Below are 23,728 nucleotides of genomic sequence, written 5' to 3' on the forward strand. Positions count from 1 at the left end.
CTGAACTTTAATTCTACAGCGTGTTGATGACCAATAAACATCTGTAAAAGGAACTGTTGTCTCATATGCCATCAGCGGGCATGCACAAATGTATGAACACACGCAGCCATGAAATTGACCGCCCTTATGTTTATTTACTGTGCGATAAATCGACTCATTGCATATAGCGACAGGCTTAGCAACTTCAATAAAACATGTTGTTAGTTAGTTAGATGGACTTACGATCTGCCAGCTTGTAACTGTTTCCTGTCGTCTTCCAAAATTACAACTGGGTGACGACGCTTTAGTTGTTAATTCACGGCCGACGTGCAGCCAAGCAAGAAGAGACAGGACACAACAGTGTACTCTCCTTTGTTTCGTTGAAATAAGTCAATGTTTTGGCCACTCTGGTGCCCTTTTTTTGGCTTTGTGTCACTTTTCCCACTTGCATACAAAGCGTCCGACGTTAAAAAAATCTACACAATTCACGTAGGTCACCCTTTTTGACTTCAAAACGGCAAATTTTGCTAAAAGGTGAGAGATTTTCATTCCTGTATAACATGACTGAATCCACCTGCTCCCTGTTAAGACCCAGATAAGGTAAGTTTTTGTTTGTGTGAATGTTTTTTATGCATTAGTAATTTAGTTTATAAGTATATTTAGCCGTTTTTTGTAAGAATATGTATTTGAAGGATTTGTTAAAAGCACTGTAAAAAAAAAGTTATTTTAAGCGAGCAGACTTTTGCTATGTAAGTTACCCAAATTGTCCTTTTGTTGAATTTAGATCCTCATTTATTTATTATTTTTATCCCATTTGAGGCTAAGCTCAGCTATTTCAACTAATTTTTAAATGAAAGAGCAATTCTGCATAGTTTGAAGAAACACTCGGGAATTTTATCTTGTATTTGAATTTATTGCTGTTTTGAAAGTGCGATCTTAGCAAACCTTTGTTTTACATCTCCTAAAATTTTGCAATGCATTAAATGTTCATAATCCGATAACTCAATTATTTGAACTATCCAGTTGACAGATTAATCAACTACTAAAATAATCGATACCAGCAGGGATACCTTATCCCTTCGCATTTTGGTACCTAAGAAGGTAGCACTCAAGTTTCAAAAATGGTGGTGGGTTCATCATCAGTCCCTCTTGTGCAATATTGCTTAGCAATTATTGCTTGCATGGTTTGTCTGCTCATTAAACAATACCAAAACGGTGTCAGCATGATATTCTATTCTGAAGGGATGATAACCTTGTGTGTATGACTCATATCATACTTACATTATACATACACTCTCTTTCTCAACACAGACAGTTGCCAGAGAGAAAAAACACGTTTTACCACCGCTAGACACACTAAACACGCTGCAGTTAACTCTCGTAGCTGGTGGGAAATGTTCATGACATTGTTTGCTAACTCATTTTGTTGAATGTGAAATCATATTCTTCGGCATCCACCCTCCGCAAACATGTTTTACATGTCGGTTGGCCCTCCTCCTCAAAGCCGCGGCCGTCTGTAACTTTTCTATAGCCGAAGTATTTCCATACCAGCGATTTCGTTGTCTTTGATGGGGGAAAATGTACAAGAGTTTCACCTCCTCGAGCCATTGTGTAGCACAGCTGACTCGCTGACAGTGAGCAACAACGGGTGGGGGAGGGTTGAGCCTTACAGCTGCAAGCGAGGGATTTCTCCATGCATTTTTGGGACATAAAAAATTGTTAATACCTTAGGGACGGTATGACTGAAAATGTTTGTGGTTTTGAAACCTTGACGTTTTCACACCACGGTATACCTTGAAACCGGTAATCGGCACATGTCTAATACCAAGTAAACTATAATAATCATTTTATAAACACTGACCAGTTAAAGATGACCAATGAACTTTAACAAAAGAATTTTCTACCCAATTACTTGATTAATCGATGAAATAAACTTAAGAATATGTTTCATTTCACTGAGTAACACCATGTTACAGAGAAAAAATAAAATTTTATTCCTGGCTTATAATCATTTCTTTTGTGTTGCTTAGGTCCAAACTAAATGAAAAAGTGCCAATAAAAAGGTAAAAGTTTGGGGTTGCTCAAATTAGAGGCTATATTCAAAATTTCCGATTTTACGTCCTATTTATGCAGAAAATATTTGTTAAATGTCATTTCTTCATGTTTCTTCATGACACTTAGCACATATCACAATGCTATGTTCCGTTCACAATACATTGCGTGAATATCGTGAAAAATACTTCATATATATTCATTTGTTTTCTTCATCAATTTCTCTCACAGACGCCGTCTCGCCATGTGACGTCACAGCTGAAGGTCATGAGCAAGAAGACTCTCCTTTGAAATGAGCTGCAACCATAGACAATGGATGCTAGACGCCTTATTGAATTGAGCGGGCCAGACGCAACCGCAATTATCATAATGTAATGATTTTTTAAAAACTTGATTTTCCCACGGTTGTTACAAACATCAAAAATGTAGTCAGCCTGTCGCGATATCAAATTTTAATAGGCGATATATTGTCTCACAAATTATTGCCGATATGCTACATTATTGTCAATTCTTTTTTTAATCAATTCAACTACTAATGTAGTGACAATACGTCCTAACAAATCACCCATTCAAATGCAATAAATGGTTATTCTAAAAAAAAAACACACACACAAATTGTATTTGAAATAATAAATATTAAAAATAAACACACATAATGAATAACGAGTCATTTGAAAGCTAGCTAAGTGCAGAATATGAAAAAGGTGAGAAACCCAATGTCATTTTTGTTCTCTGCCAATTAGAGCCCATCAAAAATGTATATTTGATCCAAAATGACTGTCATCTTGTCCTGCGAAGTGCACGTTAGCAAATTTGAAGCCAAATTATTCATTGCCAATCAGATTTTTCATAATGGGTGTCATTTTAAAGTTATTCCTAGTGTACAATCAGATGTATGTGAGATTAACTCCAGAAATGTTCATCTACACGTTGAACATGACGTGCTTGTATTTTGAAATGGTCACTGGAAGTTAGGGACAATAAATTACGTTTGTCTTCTGCTACAATTGAGAGGCAAACAATTTGTAATGTTAATACTGTTGGAGGATGTACAGTGGGGCAAATAAGTATTTAGTCAACCACCAATTGTGCAAGTTCTCCTACTTGAAAAGATTAGAGAGGCCTGTAATTGTCAACATGGGTAAACCTCAACCATGAGAGACTGTGGGAAAAAAAACTGAAAATCACATTGTTTGATTTTTAAAGAATTTATTTCCAAATTAGAGTGGAAAATGGGTATTTGGCCACCTACAAACAAGCAAGATTTCTGGCTGTCAAAGAGGTCTTACTTCTTCTAACGAGGTTCCACTCGTTACTAGGGATGGGAATCGAAATCCGATTCCAATTCGGAACCGGTTCCGAGTGTTTCGAGGCCTCGACATCACAATGAAAAAGCTTTAACGATCCCTTTAACGATTCCTAAAGACGCGTATTGCGTCGTGACGTGTCTTGTTGTCCAGACGCATCAAACTAGCATGGCGCCAAGAACCACTCGCTCCAAAGTTGGACTACACTTCACCAGGAAAGAGTGTGAAAATGAAAGGTTACGACGGGTAAGCACGAGCATTGCAGCCATAAACATAACAATGACAGCACGTAGTTTCAAACGCTCGAAAGTGTGTCTTCACTTCACGAGGAAAAATTACAACAAAGCGACTTGCAGTCATTGCAAGGTGGAGATAACTGCATCGGGAGGGAATAGACTGCACTGTCCTCACCGAGACAGCTATACAGCTAGCTAAACTCCGAAATGACGATACAGAAGACGTTGGTATAATTTGCTGACTTTATTCAACCATCACTTGAAGAGTGAAACTAAAAATAGAAATGAAACAAATCAATTTCGTCCCCAATAACAAACAGGTTTGCATCAACGTAAATCAGCGATGATTAGCTGCTAATAACAGTATGGTTAGCATTCGTTCGCTAGCATTAGCACATCGTTCAAACCACTACACAACTGGATTTAAGTGTCCGATCGCGAGTGGAAACACAACAACAACAACACAAAAGATTATACATACAGGCGTTGCCTCTGTAGATATTAACATTAACAAAGAACGTAGGCTCGTAGAAGTGTTTCCCTCTCTCACTTCGCACGCTCACTCGCTTGGATGCGGCATTTCTTCGGGTGCCCAAACTGCGGCCCGCGGCCCAAATACGTCCCGCCTCCACATTTGGTCCGTCCATTTTGAATTTTTTTTTTTTCTCAATCGTGTTATTTATTTCCTGGCCTTTTTCCTTGAAGAATTCAGAGCGGGTTATTTGGTTATTATCTATTTAATTAATAGTGTTTTCATTATTAATTATTATTATTATATTATTATTTTTATTTTATTTACTTTAATTCCGTGAAGAATCCAGAAAGGGTTATTTGATTGTGGCTTTCTGAAAAACAATAATTTTTTACATTTATGCACTTCTGCAATCGTCACACTTTTTTTGTTACAAACTGACCCCGGCCCCTCATCAGAGAAGGGAAAAGTTATGTGGCCCTCACAGGAAAAAGTTTGGGGACCCCTGCTGTAACACATATTGCCAAACGCAGAACAACAACCTATCTCCCAATATATACCAATATTTTTTATTTCTATTAGATAAATGTTTCAGTAAAATGTTACACATTCTTGTGTATTTGCCACTTATTGCCACAGTTAACATTGAGGCTTTGGGCCTCTTTTGATCTCGTTGTGAGTTTGTAAGGTTGTGAGTTCTGATTAAACAAACTCAATGCCAATCAAAACGTTTGTTGTTCTTTTTCCCCAAATTAGAATCGATAAGAGAATTGATAAAGAATCGAATTGTTAAGAAATATCGATAATGGAATCGGAATCGTAAAAATCCTATCAATTCCCATCCCTACTCGTTACCTGTATTAATGGCACCTGTTTTAACTCATTATTGGTATAAAAGACACCTGTCCACAATGTCAGTCAGTCACACTCCAAACTCCACTATGGTCAAGAACAAAGAGCTGTCAAAGGACACCAGAGACAAAATTCCAGAACCACACAGGGGGACCTTGTGAATGACCTACAGAGAGCTGGGACCACAGTAACAAAGGCTACTATCAGTAACACAATGCGCTGCCAGGGACTCAAATCCTGAACTGACAGACATGTCCCCCTGCTGAAGAAAGTACACGTCCAGGCCTGTCTGCGGTTTGCTAGAGGGCATTTGGATGATCCAGAAGAGGATTGGGAGAATGTGTTATGGTCAGATGAAACCAAAATAGAACTTTTTGGTAGAAACACATGTTCTCGTGTTTGGAGGAGAAAGAATACTGAATTGCATCCGAAGAACACCATACCCACTGTGAAGCATGGGGGTGGAAACATCATGCTTTCGGGCTGTTTTTCTGCAAAGGGACCAGGACGACTAATCTGTGTAAAGGAAAGAATGAATGGGGCCAAGTATCGAGAGATTTTGAGCGAAAATCTCCTTCCATCAGCAACGGCGAAGATGAGACGTGGTTGGGTCTTTCAGCATGACAATGATCCCAAACACACAGCCAGGGCAACAAAGGAGTGGCTTCGTGAGAAGCATTTCAAATGAGTGGCCTAGCCAGTCTCCAGATCTCAACCCCATAGAAAATCTGAGGAGGGAGTTTAAAGTCCGTGTTGCCCATCGATAGCTCCAAAACATCACTGCTCTAGAGGAGATCTGCATGAAGGAATGGGCCAAAATACCAGCAACAGTGTGTGAAAAGCTTGTGAAGAGTTACAGAAAACGTTTGGCCTCCGTTATTGCCAACAAAGGATACATAACAACATAACAACATCTCTTTTCATCATGCTTGATTTGTCAGTAACAGATTTTTTTCACATCGTTTGCAACTGCTGTAAACCAGCAAGTTTTAATATTTGAAGTGTCACCTTTTACCCGCAATTTTGCGTTTTGGAGAAGACCACCAATGTTTTATAGCAGGCTGAATTGGTTAGTAGCATACGTGGAGATTAAGGGGGGGGCGGAGAGCATAAACCGTCATTGCATATAATTGACTTTCCAATATATGAATTTAAAATGAAGACGTTGCCGCTAAAATGTTGTCTATAAAAGTTGTAAAGCAATAAAACAAACAACAAAAATGAATGAATGTAATACGTACTGTTTTCAAACCTAAGCTTTAAAAAGCAACAACAACTACTGACAACCAAGGATTGAAGATGTGGGCCATGAAACGCCAGTGAGCACCGCCAAAATGGTGAGCTGAGTTTGTTTCCTCCACGCTAACCCTCAAAAATGATGGGAAATAAAACAACGCTCATTTTCAACGATTTATTATAAATGTTCCTGGCTGGAATATTCAGTCAAAATGGATGTGGCATCTACTTCTCCACTAGGCAAGACGGAAAAACGTGCGCATGCACACGCGGGATGCCTGTATGTACGCGGATGGGCTAAGCTACTATCCAAGCATATATCTTATTTTATTGCTGACACTAAGTTTCGGGGTCATCAACATTATTGCCCCCCCCTCCCGCCACAAAATTTTGTTTCCTTATTTTGAATGTCTGAACTTTAATCCAGCAGCATGTTGATGACCAATAAACATCTGTGAAATGAACTGGTGCCTCATATGCAATCAACACGCACGTGTGCTAAGTGCACGCAGCAGCACACGCAAAGACGCGCACGCACATATGTATGCACCCACGCACGTGCCGATGAATCGCAGCCGGCATAATTACCGCCCTTGTTTTTATTTACCGCGCGATAAATTGACTGATTGCATACCGCGACAGGCTTAATATGTAGGCCAACCAACTGGCTATAGCTACTAGCTATAATTACTGACATTTGTTTGCAGTAGCATGTAATTAAGAGAAATAGTTAAGAATTGTTTTCTCTTTTTCATTCATCTGTAAACATTAAAAAAATAATAATAATAATAAAGTTTGAGATGGCTATTTCAATTATTATTATTAGTAGGGCTGTCAAACGATTAAAATTTTTAATCAAGTTAATCACAGCTTAAAACTTAATTAATCGTAATTAATCGCAATTCAAACCATCTCTAAAATATGCCATATTTTTCTGTAAATTATTGTTGGAATGGAAATATAAGACACAAGACGGATATATACATTCATCATACTGTAAATAAGTTCTGTGTTTGTTTATTATAACAATAAATCCACAAGATGGCATTAACATTATTAACAATTAACATTAAAAGACTTGTAGTTCTTAAAAGATAAATGTTAGTACAAGTTATACTAATTTTATATTAAAACCCCTCTTAATGTTTTCGTTTTAATAAAATTTGTAAAATTTTCAATCAAAAAATAAACTAGTAGCTCGCCATTGGCACATGGGCTCCATGCCGTTCTTCCACAGTGTCTTTAACTACGTAAGGTAGTGATTGAAATACACCGCAAGGTGTCAATGACGAGTTTTAAATTAATTAGAGATATAGCCAACGAGTGCGTTTTGCCCGCTCGACTGACACCGTAGTTTCCGGGTTCATTGTACCTTACGTTCATTTGAGTGTTGGCTTCACAACTTACGAGACCTCTGATAGTTTGTATATTGTGACTAAATATTGCCATCCAGTGTATTTGTTGAGTTAAACGAAATGTTTGAATAGAGTTTGACCAAAGTCTGAGTAAGTTTTATGTGTATTTTGCATAGCTATTGTGATTGGGAATGCCAGTCCTCTTTGCACTGTTGTTTAACTGTGTGAGAATAGGGCCTCATTAATACAGATTGAAGCTTTTCTTTTGTGAACATTTTTTTAGAGATATTATTTTTGTTGTGCTTTCACTAAATGATACTTATGTTTGTTGTGAAGACGTTGCCGAAGCTTATGCCAATAAACAGCACGGTCCTATGAACGCCTGTGTTCACTCACCTTTTGTAATATTCTAATAAAGAATTATCTGAGGCACCCTGAAGTGCACGCGGCGCCAATGTTGTTTACTCACATGATGTAGGAGTGAGTAGCATTACGGCCTGCCGAGAGCCGTAAGCTGTGTTAATGTTGAAGCTGAATGTGCTAATAAAGAAACAAAGTACCAGCAAGTCGCGTGTGGTATACCTTTGTTAAGAAAAAGCACAGGACACCTTTCTCTGCCTTAGCTCTCAATGTGCAAAAAACGGTGTCATTGTAATTGGTTTGAGGCAATGCATGAGCGGGTCATTCCGCGCATGCGTTACATGTGTGCAAATATTCTAACGTGATTAATTTAAAAAATTAATTACCGCCCGTTAACGCGATAAATTTGACAGCACTAATTGTTAGTACTGCAGTATTTTTTTTAAAAATCTATTCGTGAGTAAATGCGATTTTTATGAGTAATTTTATTTCCTGTTTCGATTGTCTTTGTTTTTACGTTCTATTGATTTCATGTGATTTTTTTTATGATCTTCATGTGATGTAAAGCACTTTGAATTGCCTTGTTTTGAATTGTGCTATATAAATAAATTTGCCTTGCCTTGCCCAATATGTTGCAATGCGTATTGCAAAATACCTTTGCCATATTGGATCATATCGCAATACGCTTTAAGCCGCAATAAACAGCCCTACTGCTGAAATAGTTTATGTGATCACGACCACTACAATTCTCAAATTTCTGTTCCCATATATTTTAAACTGTGATCTAATTCAGGTGGAAATCCTGTCATTCTAATCCAAAGAAAGTCTGGATGTGGCCAGCGCTCATATTCCTATTTGTAGGAAAACAAAAACAAAAGTGTGGGAAACCTGTAGTAGAGACCATCACACAGGAAAAAAGCTTGTTGAGCCCGACAAACCTCAGAATAAAGAAACTTCTGGTCCTAGGCTATTAAAAATTGATTCAGTAAATTACATGCACACAGTATATACTAGGGATGTCCCGATGTCATATTTTTGCACCTGAGTCTGAGTCACCTAATTTTGAGTCTGCCGATACCAGAGTCCCGATCCGATACTGGAAACCAATTTTTTTTTTTTTTTTTTTAATTTAAACAAAAGTTCCAAACATGTTACAGTACTGCACTTTTTACAGTGATTTCTCTTTTTCCGGGAGTGTTGCAGAGTATAAAACATATTTATTTATTCGTATATACACCCCCCAACCAAAAAACAATCAAGGCATTATAAGGAAAGCCCAATCGAGGCTGTATTCAAGTTATGAGAAAGTGGAACAGTGAAGCTAAAAAAAAAAAGCACTCACCAGATCCCTATGTAGGACCCAATTGGCATGGAGGTAATGGATCCCATCCAGAATCTGATACAGAAGCGATTTCACCATCCCTCTGGGCAGTTGCATGGGCTTTTTGTTGGCCTTGGAGGCACGATGGAACTTGATAATATGCTGACAGAAAGACAAATGTTTTCATCTCATGAAATTTTCACTCTGCATAACACCACCTTGAATTGATTGAGCAAGAACCAAAAACAGCAAAAACGAAGTTTTTAGCCCAATTCAGGATTATCAATGGCTGCTAAATGATTTACTAAATAAACACCATCATCACCGGCTAGAACCAATGTCTCAGTTTGAATGTGTGTGTAACGTAATTTTACTACTACAAGGAGCACTTGACAATGAGCCGCCACCCACCAAATTTGACGCGAAAACGACATTTGTTCATTGATACAGTAGTATGAAAAAGTATCTGAACCTTTTGGAATTTCTCACATTTTTGCATAAAATCACCATGAAATGTGATCTGGTCTTTGTCAAAATCACACAGATGAAAAAACGGTGTCTGCTTAAACTAAAACCACACAAACATTTATAGGTTTTCATATCTTAATTAGGATAGCATGCAAACAATGACAGAAAGGGTAAAAATAAGTAAGTGAACCCTCTTCCTAAGGAGACTTAAAGAGCATATGACACCAGAAAAAAAGTCTTAAATGGCATTATTATGTGAATTAGAATCATATTTTGAGACGATTCGACTATATACAACAATTTAGCAAAGCGCAGATGACGAGAAATTAGTCTTTTAATCTGCCGGTTAGCCACGCCTACCATTATAGGGCTTTAGCGTCCCCAACAGGTGGATGACGTCAGCGGTAGACGAGGCTCATCGGTTTTACTATTCAGCCCATTGAGGGGGAATTGTTCAGAACGAGGAAAACGCGACGAAGAGAGCTGCAAATTGTCATTGTTTCAGTCTCTCTACTCCCAATATTTTTACAGGATATTCTTTTTATCCAAGTATTTTTCCCCAATAGCTATATAAATGGCTTGAGAAGGACCAATCAGCCCGTCGAGGGGGAACTATTCACAATGAGGAAAACGCGACGAAGAGAGCGGCAAAATGTCATTGTTTCTGTCTCTTTACTTCAATATTTTTACAGGATATTCTTTTTACCCAAGTACTTTCCCCAATTGCTAAATAAATGGCATGGTCATGACAAATAACAATCTTGTGCTAAATGGAATATAAAATAATAAAAATCCATTTATTCAAGACGAAATGGCAAAATTACTCCATAATGGTCAAAACAGTCGACTTCACCTTTACTGTCACACCTCCCGAACGATATTTTATGACACCTAAATCGGACATATGTAATTTCCCTTCCCCGGCTTCGGAGAATGTAAACAGACCAGAAGGAGTGACAGCTAGCCGACATGCTAACCCGAACCGAGGGATGTTTCAAAGTCTTCGAAGTGGAAAATCACACATAACTAGCCTGGATTATTTGACATGACGACCCGGTTGTCGAGTTTCTTTGCGGATCGGCAAACCGCCCGGCGGAGAGCAATTTACAGTTCGTTCCCTGGAGGAGGGTGGCTGGAGTTGTTGTGTAGCTAACGTGCTAACAGCTAACTGCTAATGAGCATGAGGATAGCTTTTTACATGCCTATCAATGATCAAACGTAAGTAGTCCTTTATTTAAAGGAATTTTATAGTGTTTACTTTGTAATCACTGTATTCGTATTTGACATAATACAAAACAAGATGTTTACTCACTTCCTTGTAAGTCCAATGGTCCCACAGTAAATATCCACGGTGAATGGGAACCTTTTGAAACTCCAAAAAGGCGCATACACCTCTCCCGCATACAGAATGATTTTTCTGCAGCCGTTTGGCTGGCGTGATGCAAAAAATAAAAGTATTAATCCGCAAAATCAGCTGAATCCTTCGTCCTCATACACAACAGTACACTGTATAGTGAAGAGAACGTCTTCTACCGTACACGTCACAGCGCCCTCCTCCTCAATGCAAGACCGAAGCCGGAAGTCACTCATTTTCATGGCGCGGGATTCAAAAAACTAAATAAATATAGCGATCGCTTCCACACACATCCAAGCGGTCCATATCATTCAGGGGCATAAAATACTGCGTGTATTATGAAATAAACATGCTTTTTCGTGTCACAGGCACTTTAAAGAGCAATTGAAACCAATTTTTACCAAACATTTTAAGTCAGGTGTGTGCCTAATCACTGATGAGTGGTTTAAAGCTGCCCTGCCCACTATAAAACACACAAATGGTAAGAATTGTCTTGATGTTGTATTTATATATTTGTATTGTCTCATGTGCATCATGGCTCGGTCAAATGAGCTGTCTGACGAACTGCGATCAAGGATTGTTTATTTGTATAAAGTTGGGAAAGGTTACAAAACAGTCTTTAAAAGTCTGGATGTTCATCAATCGACAGGCAGAGAATTTGGCACCGTGGCCATCCACCAAAGACAACGTCAAGAGTTAAGCGCAGAATACTCAGAGAGGTAAAAATGAACCCTAGATTGTCTGCTAAAGACTTACAGAAATCACTGGCACAGTCCAATATCTCTATGCACACTAGAGCAGGGCGGTAAACCGAAAATTTACCGTTACCGAAATTCTTCACGATGACCGACGTAATTTTGACCATGTCGGTAAATTCGGTAATTTAATAAAAGAAGAAAATATAGTCTTTTCATCCCGCTTTAACTCTGTGTTGTTCGGCTATGTTCATTCCCCTTTAAGAAAGCAGACAGTGCGCTTACGTTTGGAGTCACATGGTTTTCAGGAAGCAAATCAAACAGAAGCCCGGTAGGCTAACGCTAGCTGCTAACGCTAGCTGCTAACGCTAGCGGCTAACGCTACAAGTAAACGGGATGAAGTCGGGCTTAAGTTAGCTTCGCCAAACTTTCACCCGACATTAAGTAAACTCTTGACGGGTTCCAGGTAGGGATGGAAAAACCGAGGCTTTCTGAAACAATGAACCACTTTTAAGACAATTGCCCTAAATTGAATCACTGTTTGACACACTGCAAGAGCCCCATCTATTGGATAAACAGTGCACGTTTCTTTTTAAAAGTAAAGTTGACAAATTGCCTCAGCATTACATATCTTCAATAGAATTAAGTGGATGTCGTCTATTTCAACCAGGAGATCGTGTCGTCATTAAGTGTGATTTACACAATTAAAGTTGACCTCCTTAAGCCTGTGTCATTGCTTTTGTCTGTGAAGATGTGTTCAAAGCAGTATTTGTAAAACACGACAGTGCTAGTCTTGTAAGTGGCTCGTCCTAGATGACGGGGAGTAACTATGTATTGCTTATTTTTTGTAAAAATTACAGTACAGTAAGCACAGTGCTTGGGAACAGGAAGATTATTTATTGCATACTGTAAGGATTTCTAAAATCATAAGATGTAAATAACTGAGCCGAATAAAAGAAAGGAAAGGTTTGTGAAACATTTTATTTTTTAATTAAGTATAATTTCTGGGGGGCGGGTGGATGTGTCGTATTTGTATCTATTCTAAATATCTAAACGCATGCCACTATCTAGTGTATAACAATGCGGAATGAATTTAATGAAATTCAAGTGATGATATTTTTCAAGTCATACAAGCTGTTATAAATGTTCACACAAGAATTCTTATTGTTTACAAGATTTTTTTTTTTTAATACTTAATGTTTAGACTGCATGTGCAATTTTTAAATTGAAAGCTGGTAAATACATTTAACGAGAAACTTAATTTGTATTCCATGCATTGATTCAAATTTTCAAATTATATAACAGTTTGCTTGGGCGAATTTATCGTCATTTATCGTTATCGAGGTAAATCTGCTCAATTTATCGTGATATGTACTTAAGGCCATATCGCCCAGCCCTAATGCACACATCAACTATATGTATATAACTATGGCCAAGAAAGGTGTTCATGGGAGGGCTCTACAGAGGAAGCCACTGCTGTCTAAAATTTTTATTTATTTTTTTTTAAATAAAAAATGTTGGCAAAAGGCACTTGGACACTTCACAGAAATTTGGGCAAAATATTTTGTGGACTGATGAAACCAAAGTTGAATTGTTTGGGAGTACGACACAACGTTATGTGTGGAAGAAAATTGGAACAGCTCGCAAACATCAACACCTCATCCCCACTGTGAAGCATGGTGGAGGGAGCCTCATGATTTGGGGCTGTTTTGCTGCCTCAGGGCCTGAATAACTTGCAATCATGAATGGAAGAATGAATTCAAAAGTTTATCAGGATGTTTTGTAGGAAACCCTGAGGCCGTCTGTCAGACAGTTGAAGCTAAAAAGAGGATAGATGCTGCAACAAGACAATGATCCAAAACAAGTAAATCAACTTCAGAATGGTTTCAGGAGAACAAAATACACCTTCTGGAGTGGCCAAGTCAAAGTCCAGACTTGAACCCTATTGAGGTTGTTTGACATAACCTTAAGACAGAGACCCATGCCAGACATCCCAGGAATCTGACTGAACTACAGCAGTTTTGTAAAGAAGAAGGGGCCAAGGTTTAACCTGATCGATGTGCCAGACTGATCTGCATCTAGAGGAAGCGTCTGGTTGAAGTTATTGCTGCCAAAGGCGGGGAAACAAAATATTAAATGTGATGTTTTGCTTACTAATTTTTTCCCCCCTCCTGTCATTGTTTGCATACTATCCTCATTAAAATATGTCATTGTATACGTCAAAATACATAATTGAAATATGAAAACTTATAAATGTTTGAGTGGTTTTCGTTAAAGCAGACACTGTTTTTTCATCTGTGTCATTTTGACAAACGTCAGATCACATTTGATGGTGATTTTATGCAGAAATATGAGAAATTCCAAAAGGGTCAGATACTTTTTCACACCACTGTATGGTATTTGGTAACACTTTATTTGACACTGGTGCCATAGGACTGTTATTAGACAGTCATAATTATGACATGACTGTTATGAGTATTAATGATTGCTTATAACAGATGTCATTTTTGTGTTATCCGGCAGATTATCTTACTGTTGAATGGATGTAAAAGATCCAAGCTGAACATAAATGGAGTTAGTGACATAATTTGCCGGATGACACTTCATGACATCTGTTATAAGCATTCAGTAATGCCCATGATAGTGTCATGCCATAATTATGTTGGTGTTATGACAGTGTTGTCGCAGCTGTCAAATAAAGATTTACCCATTAACCCAAATAAATCAACTAATAAGCCATACTATACTCTAAACCGCAGGATACAAAATGAGGGGAAAAAGTAGCGGCTTATAGTCCGAAAATTACAGCATACACTGGTATGAAAAAGTATCTAAACTTTCGGAATTTCTGACATATCTGCATAAACTCACCATCAAATGTGATGTGACCTTTGTCAAAATCACACAGATGAAAAAACAGTGTCTGCTTTAACTAAAACTACCCTAACATTTATAACATTATTATAAAATTCATATTTTAATTAGGATAGTATGCAAACAATGACAGAAGGAGCAAAAATAAGGAAGTAAACCATCATATTTAATATTTTGTGCACCCCCCTTTAGCAGCAATAACTTCAACCAGACACTTCCTATAGCAACAGAGCAGCCTAGTACATCGATCAGGACTAATCTTGGCCGATTCTTCTCTAAAAACTGCTGTAGTTCAGTCAGATTCCTGGGATGTCTGGCATGGGTCTCTGTCTTAAGGTTATGCCAAACCACCTCTGGACTTTGACTTGGCCACTCCAGAAGGTGTATTTTGTTCTTCTGAAACCATTCTGAAGTTGATTTACTTCTGTGTTTTGGATCATTGTCTTGTTGCAGCATCCATCCTCTTTTTAGCTTCAACTGTCTGACAGACAGCCTCAGGTTTTCCTGCAAAACGTCCTGATAAACTTTTGAATTCATTCTTCCATTAATGATTGCAAGTTGTCCAGATCCTGAGGTAGCAAAACAGCCCCAAATCATGGTGCTCCCTACACCATGCTTAATGGTAGGGATGAGGTGTTGATGTTGGTGAGCTGTTCCATTTTTTTCTCCACACATGACGTTGTGTGCTACACTCCCGAACAAGCGAGCCAAGATGCACATCAGACAATGCTTCTCATCAAGACAGTTCTTACCCGGTGTGTGTTATAGAGTGGGCAGGGCAGCTTTAAACCACTAATCAGTAGTGGTGTCAACAATAATCGATGCGGCGATGCATCCCGATGCGGGGCATGGACGATTCGATTCGATGCGGGCAACAAGCCGAATCGATTCAGCGCATTTTAAAATATATAAGTACGTTCAAAAATCTTCCCTGCGCAATTCCGGTGATGCAATGGATTTGGTTTCCCCATTTGTATTATTATTGTCATGTTTCATTTTTTACACACTGCATAACTCTGGTCAAGTTTCCCACCAACCTCATAGAAGCCAAAATGTCTCCAGATGTCAGCTTTCAATGTCTTAGGTGCATCAAGAATCTTTCTTGCTCCTTCTTTCTCCGCTTCAGATATTGTTATGTTATGTCCTATCTCTTAGAGGTTAGATCTTGTGCCCGAACCCAAATGGGTCGGGCCCAAAATGTTAAGCATTCACGTTTGGGTCGGGTCGGGTCGGGCCGCCCCGCGCCGGACCAATAAATTATAAAAAAAAAAAAAAAAAAAAGAAAAGGGGATAAAACCGAGAGCAGGCTCTCTGTATTGTGCATTTGCTTGTGCACTCACATGAAGCAGTGGCGCCGCCCACTTTTTCTTCTCCTCCGCTGTGGTGCTTGCGATTCGTTACGAAAGACACTTATATTTATGCACACAAAGGCAACACAAATGTGATCCTTTTGAATCCTCTCCTCTGTGTGTCTGCAAACTCGTTTTTTTTTTTATATTAAACTTTCCCAGCGTTATTTGGTTGTGTAAATGATTTTATAATGATCACAAAAATACAGTGCCTTGCAAAAGTATTCGGCCCCCTTGAATCTTGCAACCTTTCGCCACATTTCAGGCTTCAAACATAAAGATATGAAATTTAATTTTTTTGTCAAGAATCAACAACAAGTGGGACACAATCCTGAAGTGGAACAACATTTATTGGATAATTTAAACTTTTTTTAACAAATAAAAAACTGAAAAGTGGGGCGTGCAATATTATTCGGCCCCTTTACTTTCAGTGCAGCAAACTCACTCCAGAAGTTCAGTGAGGATCTCTGAATGATCCAATGTTGTCCTAAATGACCGATGATGATAAATAGAATCCAAATGTATGTAATCAAGTCTCCGTATAAATGCACCTGCTCTGTGATAGTCTCAGGGTTCTGTTTAAAGTGCAGAGAGCATTATGAAAACCAAGGAACACACCAGGCAGGTCCGAGATACTGTTGTGGAGAAGTTTAAAGCCAGATTTGGATACAAAAAGATTTCCCAAGCTTTAAACATCTCAAGGAGCACTGTGCAAGCCATCATATTGAAATGGAAGGAGCATCAGACCACTGCAAATCTACCAAGACCCGGCCGTCCTTCCAAACTTTCTTCTCAAACAAGGAGAAAACTGATCAGAGATGCCCATGATCACTCTGGATGAACTGCAGAGATCTACAGCTGAGGTGGGAGAGTCTGTCCATAGGACAACAATCAGTCGTACACTGCACAAATCTGGCCTTTATGGAAGAGTGGCAAGAAGAAAGCCATTTCTCAAAGATATCCATAAAAAGTCTCGTTTAAAGTTTGCCACAAGCCACCTGGGAGACACACCAAACATGTGGAAGAAGGTGCTCTGGTCAGATGAAACCAAAATTGAACTTTTTGGCCACAATGCAAAACGATATGTTTGGCGTAAAAGCAACACAGCTCATCACCCTGAACACACCATCCCCACTGTCAAACATGGTAGTGGCAGCATCATGGTTTGGGCCTGCTTTTCTTCAGCAGGGACAGGGAAGATGGTTAAAATTGACGGGAAGATGGATGCAGCCAAATACAGGAACATTCTGGAAGAAAACCTGTTGGTATCTGCACAAGACCTGAGACTGGGACGGAGATTTATCTTCCAACAGGACAATGATCCAAAACATAAAGCCAAATCTACAATGGAATGGTTCAAAAATAAACGTATCCAGGTGTTAGAATGGCCAAATCAAAGTCCAGACCTGAATCCAATCGAGAATCTGTGGAAAGAGGTGAAGACTGCTGTTCACAAACACTCTCCATCCAACCTCACTGAGCTCGAGCTGTTTTGCAAGGAAGAATGGTCAAGAATGTCAGTCTCTCGATGTGCAAAACTGATAGAAACATACCCCAAGCGACTTGCAGCTGTAATTGGAGCAAAAGGTGGCGCTACAAAGTATTAACGCAAGGGGGCCGAATAATATTGCACGCCCCACTTTTCAGTTTTTTATTTGTTAAAAAAGTTTAAATTATCCAATAAATTTTGTTCCACTTCACGATTGTGTCCCACTTGTTGTTGATTCTTGACAAAAAATTAAAATTTTATATCTTTATGTTTGAAGCCTGAAATGTGGCGAAAGGTTGCAAGGTTCAAGGGGGCCGAATACTTTTGCAAGGCACTGTATGTAGACTATTTAAACATTAAGAAAACTTGCATTTTTTTTCTGCCAACTGAGAATTCGTTACGAAAGACACTTTTTTATGCACACAAAGGTAACACAAATGTGATCCTTTTGAATCTTCTCCTCTGTGTGTCTGCAAAATCGCATGTTTTTTTTTTTTTATATTAAACTTTCCTAGCGTTATTTCGTTGTGTAAATGCTTCTATAATGATCACAAAAATATGTAGACTATTTAAATATTAAGAAACATGCGTTTTTTCTGCCATCTCGAAGAAATGAAAATAAATTGCTGCTGCTGCGTTTTTTTTTTTTTTCCGCGTCACTCCAAGCCGGGTCGGGCTTCAAACCCCAGCGGGCCGTGTCGGGTCGGGCTGGATTTTCTAGGCCCCATCTAACTTCTACTATCTCTCTGCTCTCTCAACTGCAAAAAAATGATATTTCCTCATGTTGAAACAGATTGTTATGGCTGCTAAAATGCTGCTGCACTTCATTTTAATTCATTATTTTTTATTGTTATGTGGTAGTTACTGATTGCATTTCTAAGTTGATTGCACATACATAGTGGGCTAGGCCTACATTTTACTTTTGTTCTACATTGCAATTTAGTTGGATGTTTTGTTTGCAACTGAACTGATCCCTGGATTGATATTGCGATAAAGATATCTAAAAGGATTTTCATTTGACTTCAACCAGGAGTGACACAAGAGCCAATAAAAAGTTGTTTAATGTCCGACCGCTTGTGTTGCCTCATGATTCACGAAAAATATGCTTTGCTTTAGAATTTTAATGCATCCCAGGCTTTAAGGCATCGCGATGCATTGCCGAATCGAACCGAATCGAATCGTGACCCTCTGAATCGAATCGAATCGAATCGAATCGTGGCCCTCCGAATCGTAATCGAATTGAATCGTGAGGGCAGTACCGATGCACACCTCTACTAATCAGTGATTTGGCACACATCTGACTTAAATTGTTTGGTAAAAGTTGTTTTCAATTGCTCTTTAAGTCTCCTTAGGCAGAGGATTCACTTACTTATTTTCCCCCTTCTGTCATTGTTTGCATACTGTCCTCATTAAAATATGAAAACCTATAAATATTTGGGTGGTTTTAATTAAAGCAAACACTGTTTTTTCATCCGTGTGATATTGACATAGATCAGCTCACGTTTGATGGTGATTTTGCAGAAATGTGAGAAATTCCAAAAGGTTCGGATACTTTTTCATACCACTGTATTTGTCATTTTAGTAATGGTAACCTCCTGATTTGTTGCTTTTGCTTGTTCGCCTGCAGACAAAATTGTTAGTCTGCCATGGAAACAAAAACCCACAAAGGTTGCTGATAAAAACCTTAAAATTGACAAAAGTAATAATTTTATGACTAACTAAAATCATGCATTGTATCAAAATAATATACTGTAATTGGTCAAGCCAAAATGATGGTAATAAAAGGACACAATAGTCCAATGTTTTGCCTTAACCATTTTACGGTATTTTTAGCTGTATGTTCTGGGTCATTGCGGTGTTGAGGGATTAATCATCTGACAGATTCCTGTGGGACTGAGCAGAGGTACTACAGCACAGGGCATGATACATGGGCACAGAGGAAAAACTCACCCAAAGGTCATGTTCAGCGTAGTCTAACAGGAGCGAAACTTTTCTGTCGCTGTGGGACAGGAACACTTTCTGTAGGGCGATCACGTTTGGATGTTTCAATTCCCGTAACAGCTGGAGAACACAAGAAAATGACAGAAAATGGGATCATCGTTATACAGTTACAAACACGATACAAGAGGAGTGGATAGGTTCAATAAAATGGATACAGCAACTCTACAGAAACGGTACATGAAGAAGTGATGGTAATAATTAGTGATGGGTACCGAAACTCAGTATTAATTTAGTACTGTTTCCGTAGCAACTTGTGATAACCCATACATTAAAAAATGAATATTTCAGTGCCTGAGTTTCTTTATTTTTACCCCACCTGCTTGTTCCATAAACAAGCGTGACGTCAGTGGCACAATTCATGAGCTACAGTCAGGCAGCACACATAGACCAAAGAATCGTTTAAGCACCGGAACAGTTGTAAATAGTACTGAGTATTGACCAGTATCGGATAAAACCCAAGCGATATCCAACTCAAGTAATAATCCTACTAGGGGTGTCCCGATCCGATCACGTGATCAGAAATCAGGCCGATAGCATCATTTTTCAGAGGATCGGAATTGGGTTGAAAAAAATGTTTTTTTAATTAAAAAGATATATTCATGTTCTTCTGCTTCATGCTAGTACAGCTTCTCACCCTTCCTCCTTCTAAGCAGTGCCGCTTGAGATTGGTACCTAAAGTAACAATGATTGACAGGTTTGTAGCTTTGATCTCTTCAGCGGAGCATCAATAGCTCTACAATCAAAGGCACAAATGTCATTGTTTGGCTCGTTACACAACAGGCATGAAAATGGGTCAGGGGTTAAAAAGGTGAGAAAGGTGTGGAGGAAATATGTTCCGGCGTTCTGCCAAAATGTCCTCTGTCGGCGAAACGTCCTACATGTGGCGAATTTGACCATTTTAATTTTTCACATAAGGCTTAATATTCGAGCGGGGGTTTAATTAGTTGAAGGAGTTGATTTCAACCACCATTGACTCGCACTAGCTTAGCCACTCCGGACCCCTGAAACTAACAAATAACTGGCAAACTGCACAGAATTTGTTCAAATCAACTCCAACGACTAATTAAACCCCGGCTAACTCAAAGATTAAGCCTAATGTAAAAATTCTGAACTTCCCCTTTAAAATAAAGACCATTGAATATGGCCATTAAAATGTTGTCTATAAAAGTTTTAGAGCAATAAAATAAACAACAAAAATGAATGAAATGAACAAGAATCCTTCAAACTATTTCATAATGGGTCCAAATTATTTTTCGAACAGATCATGTGACTACAGCACCTTAGAGACAGCCGTTTGCATTGCTTAGCCAAAACTACAGCTGAGGAGGCAAGATGGATATTTAGAATTTCTTTAAACCTAAGCTTTCAAAACTTTCAACAACAACTGAGCTTGAACCGAGGATTGAGCACGAGCAGTACTAAAAAGTCCTGGCTTTCGTGTTACCTGTTGTGTTGTAATTCCAAGTGGTGCTTGAATTGGATGCTTATAGCGGTCGACAGTCTTTTTGAGCCAGCGCAAAGTTCGCAGCGCACGGAGATATTTTTGTCATCTTTACTGGACAAAAATGTGACGTAATGGCTGTGTTTCCAGTGTGCAAATGCAGCCGTTTGTAGTATATCTCCTGCCTATTTCATCGCATCCTGGAGGGGAAGCAAGGCTGTGTTGTTTTGGCCGCAAACTCCCAGCGCTCACGGCTCACGCATCATGGTAATACACGTGACCCTTTTTTTCCCTATCCTTGATTAGAAAATGTGACATGTGATGTCACTCCCATGACTACATTATTCTTCATTCTACATACATTATGGGGCAATAACAAAATAGTAATGCACAGGCATCAAGGAAAGTAATTTTACTCAGATTACTAATTTAGAAAAATGAACGCGTTAGATTGTTCTTTACTGAAAGAAAGTAATCAGATTACAGTTACGCATTACTCACATAACGCGTTACTGACAAAACTGCTTTTATAATTACCGTTAAATACACAAGCTTGACGCTACTTTAACGGGAGCTATTTTTTCACCGGACGCTCTGGCAGTGTTCAACGCAAGCTGCAACAAACGGCAGTAACTTTGTCATACCGCAAAATATGAAAACGATTAAAACCATTACTCACCAAATTCAATATGCTGGCGAATGCATTCATCTAAAAAAAAAAAAAATTGGGAGTGAGACCTCACCTCGTCCAGCAAACGTGAATTTGTTCTTAGGACAAGATCATCTGTCGCAATTAGCGATCTTTGACACTCTTTTTCTCCTCCCCACATACAAACTTGATTCTCTCTCAGCGGCTGTGATTAACCTCAATGACGTTGCTCTCCTAACTAAGCCTTGCCTATCATTCGTCTTTGTAAGTTTTTAGTAACTTTGTGTATTGAATTTGAAAGGAAAATGTGTGTTTTGTTTTTGGCGAACTTTTTCATGAAGCTAAACTGTTGAAGCGACTCACACGTGGAAAAATACGATTGTACAACATTTTAAATGTATTCATTTGGTATATTTCAGTTACCACGATTTGAGAGATCAATAAATTGAAGAATTTACGCCTTGCATTTGGAGTGTTTCTTTTTGGGTTTGCTGGAATAGCGTCACTGACACACGCAGCATCAAACAGGGGAAGGGGTAAGCGCTGCCGCGCCAAGCCACTTCTGGCTGCATTTTCGACACATGAAAAATAACGAATACGTACTACAGTATGACGGAAAATTTGAGTGGTTTTGTAACCGCCACGTTTTCATAGCATGGTAAACCGTGAAGGTAACCGGCACATGCCTACACCCGAACCACCACCCCCCCACCCCCCTTAAAAGTTTTCTCCTCGGATCTACACGATTCACGTAGGTCATCCTTTTTTACTTCAAAACGGCGAATTTCGCCGAAAGGTGAGAGATTTTCATGCCTGACACAAGCAGTAACCTAGTCTGTGGAAACTCATTGGGTAAGTGAGAGGCTGTTCTCAGCAGCGTGAGCGTTCAGGCCTATCCATCATATACTATATATACAGTACATACACAGTGGGGCAAATAAGTATTTAGTCAACCACTAATTCTGCAAGTTCTCCCAATTGAAAATATTAGGGAGGCCTGTAATTGTCAACATGGGTAAACCTCAACCATGAGAGACAGAATGTGGGGGAAAAAAAACAGAAAATCACAGTGTTTGATTTTTAAATAATTTATTTGCAAATCATGGTGGAAAACAAGTATTTGGTCAATACCAAAACTTCATCTCAATACTTTGTTATGTACCCTTTGTTGGCAATAACGGAGGCCAAATGTTTTCTGTAACTCTTCACAAGCTTTTCACACACTGTTGCTGGTATTTTGGCCCATTCCCCCATGCAGATCTCCTCTAGAGCAGTGATGTTTTGGGGCTGTCGTTGGGCAACACGGACTTTTAACTCCCTCCACAGATTTTCTATGGGGTTGAGATCTGGAGACTGGCTAGGCCACTCCAGGACCTTGAAATGCTTCTTACGAAGCCACTACGTTGTTGCCCTGGCTGTGTGTTTGGGATCATTGTCATGCTGAAAGACCCAGCCACGGCTCATCTTTAATGCCCTTCCTGATGGAAGGACATTTTCACTCAAAATCTCTCGATACATGGCCCCATTCATTCTTTCCTTTACACAGATCAGTCGTCCTGGTCCCTTTGCAGAAAAACAACCCCAAAGCATGATGTTTCCACCATGTTATTTGACTTGTTTAACGACATTACGTAAAAGTTGAATGAGCCTGTAGTGTGTTTTTACACTTTTATTTTGAGTAAAACTCTAAATCCAGACCTCTATGGGTTGATACATTTGATTTTCATTGATAATTTTTGGGTGATCTTGTTGTCAGCACATTCAACTATGGATAGAACAAAGTCTTTAATAAAAATATTTAATTCATATCTACAATTTGTTACTTTAGTGTTCTCTATTTCAATGAGTTTCGATGGGAGGTTTAGCGTTCAACCCTTCGACTCTTGGAAGATAATGAAAACGGATGAATTTGTATTAATCAAATCGATGTCTTTTACCATTGCAGTTCTTTAATGACAATCCAGTGTCCTTCAACATAGTCCTTCGAGAGACAATGTTATAATGTGACCTCAAAGACTGTTGAAGACTAGGTCATGTCAAAAAGATACAGTATGTAAAGATTACATCATTGAACAGAGCATCATTTTTCATCCCCTAGGCAACTTAACTTTGCGTGAAGTGCGTTTTAGAAGATAGAATGTACCATTGTGGAACGCATATGGTCCGATTATGGTCCACATAGCATCTTGAAATGCATATGACAATTTGTGGATTGTCATTTTGTAAGTTTTGTTTATT

General features: G+C 38.8%; 1 protein-coding gene across 1 annotated transcript in view; it reads right to left on the bottom strand.

Annotated features, from left to right (window-relative positions):
- cdk19 (cyclin dependent kinase 19) overlaps nucleotides 1-23,728 on the bottom strand; it is a 183,082-nt gene that overhangs the window by 95,954 nt on the left and 63,400 nt on the right. The window contains exons 3-4 of the mRNA XM_057823686.1: nucleotides 19,350-19,460; nucleotides 9,192-9,332 (exon numbers count right to left, since the gene is read on the bottom strand). Coding sequence (XP_057679669.1) covers nucleotides 9,192-9,332; nucleotides 19,350-19,460 — 252 coding nt within the window. The remainder of the gene's footprint in view (nucleotides 1-9,191; nucleotides 9,333-19,349; nucleotides 19,461-23,728) is intronic.

The sequence above is a fragment of the Corythoichthys intestinalis genome, chromosome 19 (assembly GCF_030265065.1).
Source record: "Corythoichthys intestinalis isolate RoL2023-P3 chromosome 19, ASM3026506v1, whole genome shotgun sequence".
NCBI classification, from domain to species: domain Eukaryota; kingdom Metazoa; phylum Chordata; class Actinopteri; order Syngnathiformes; family Syngnathidae; genus Corythoichthys; species Corythoichthys intestinalis.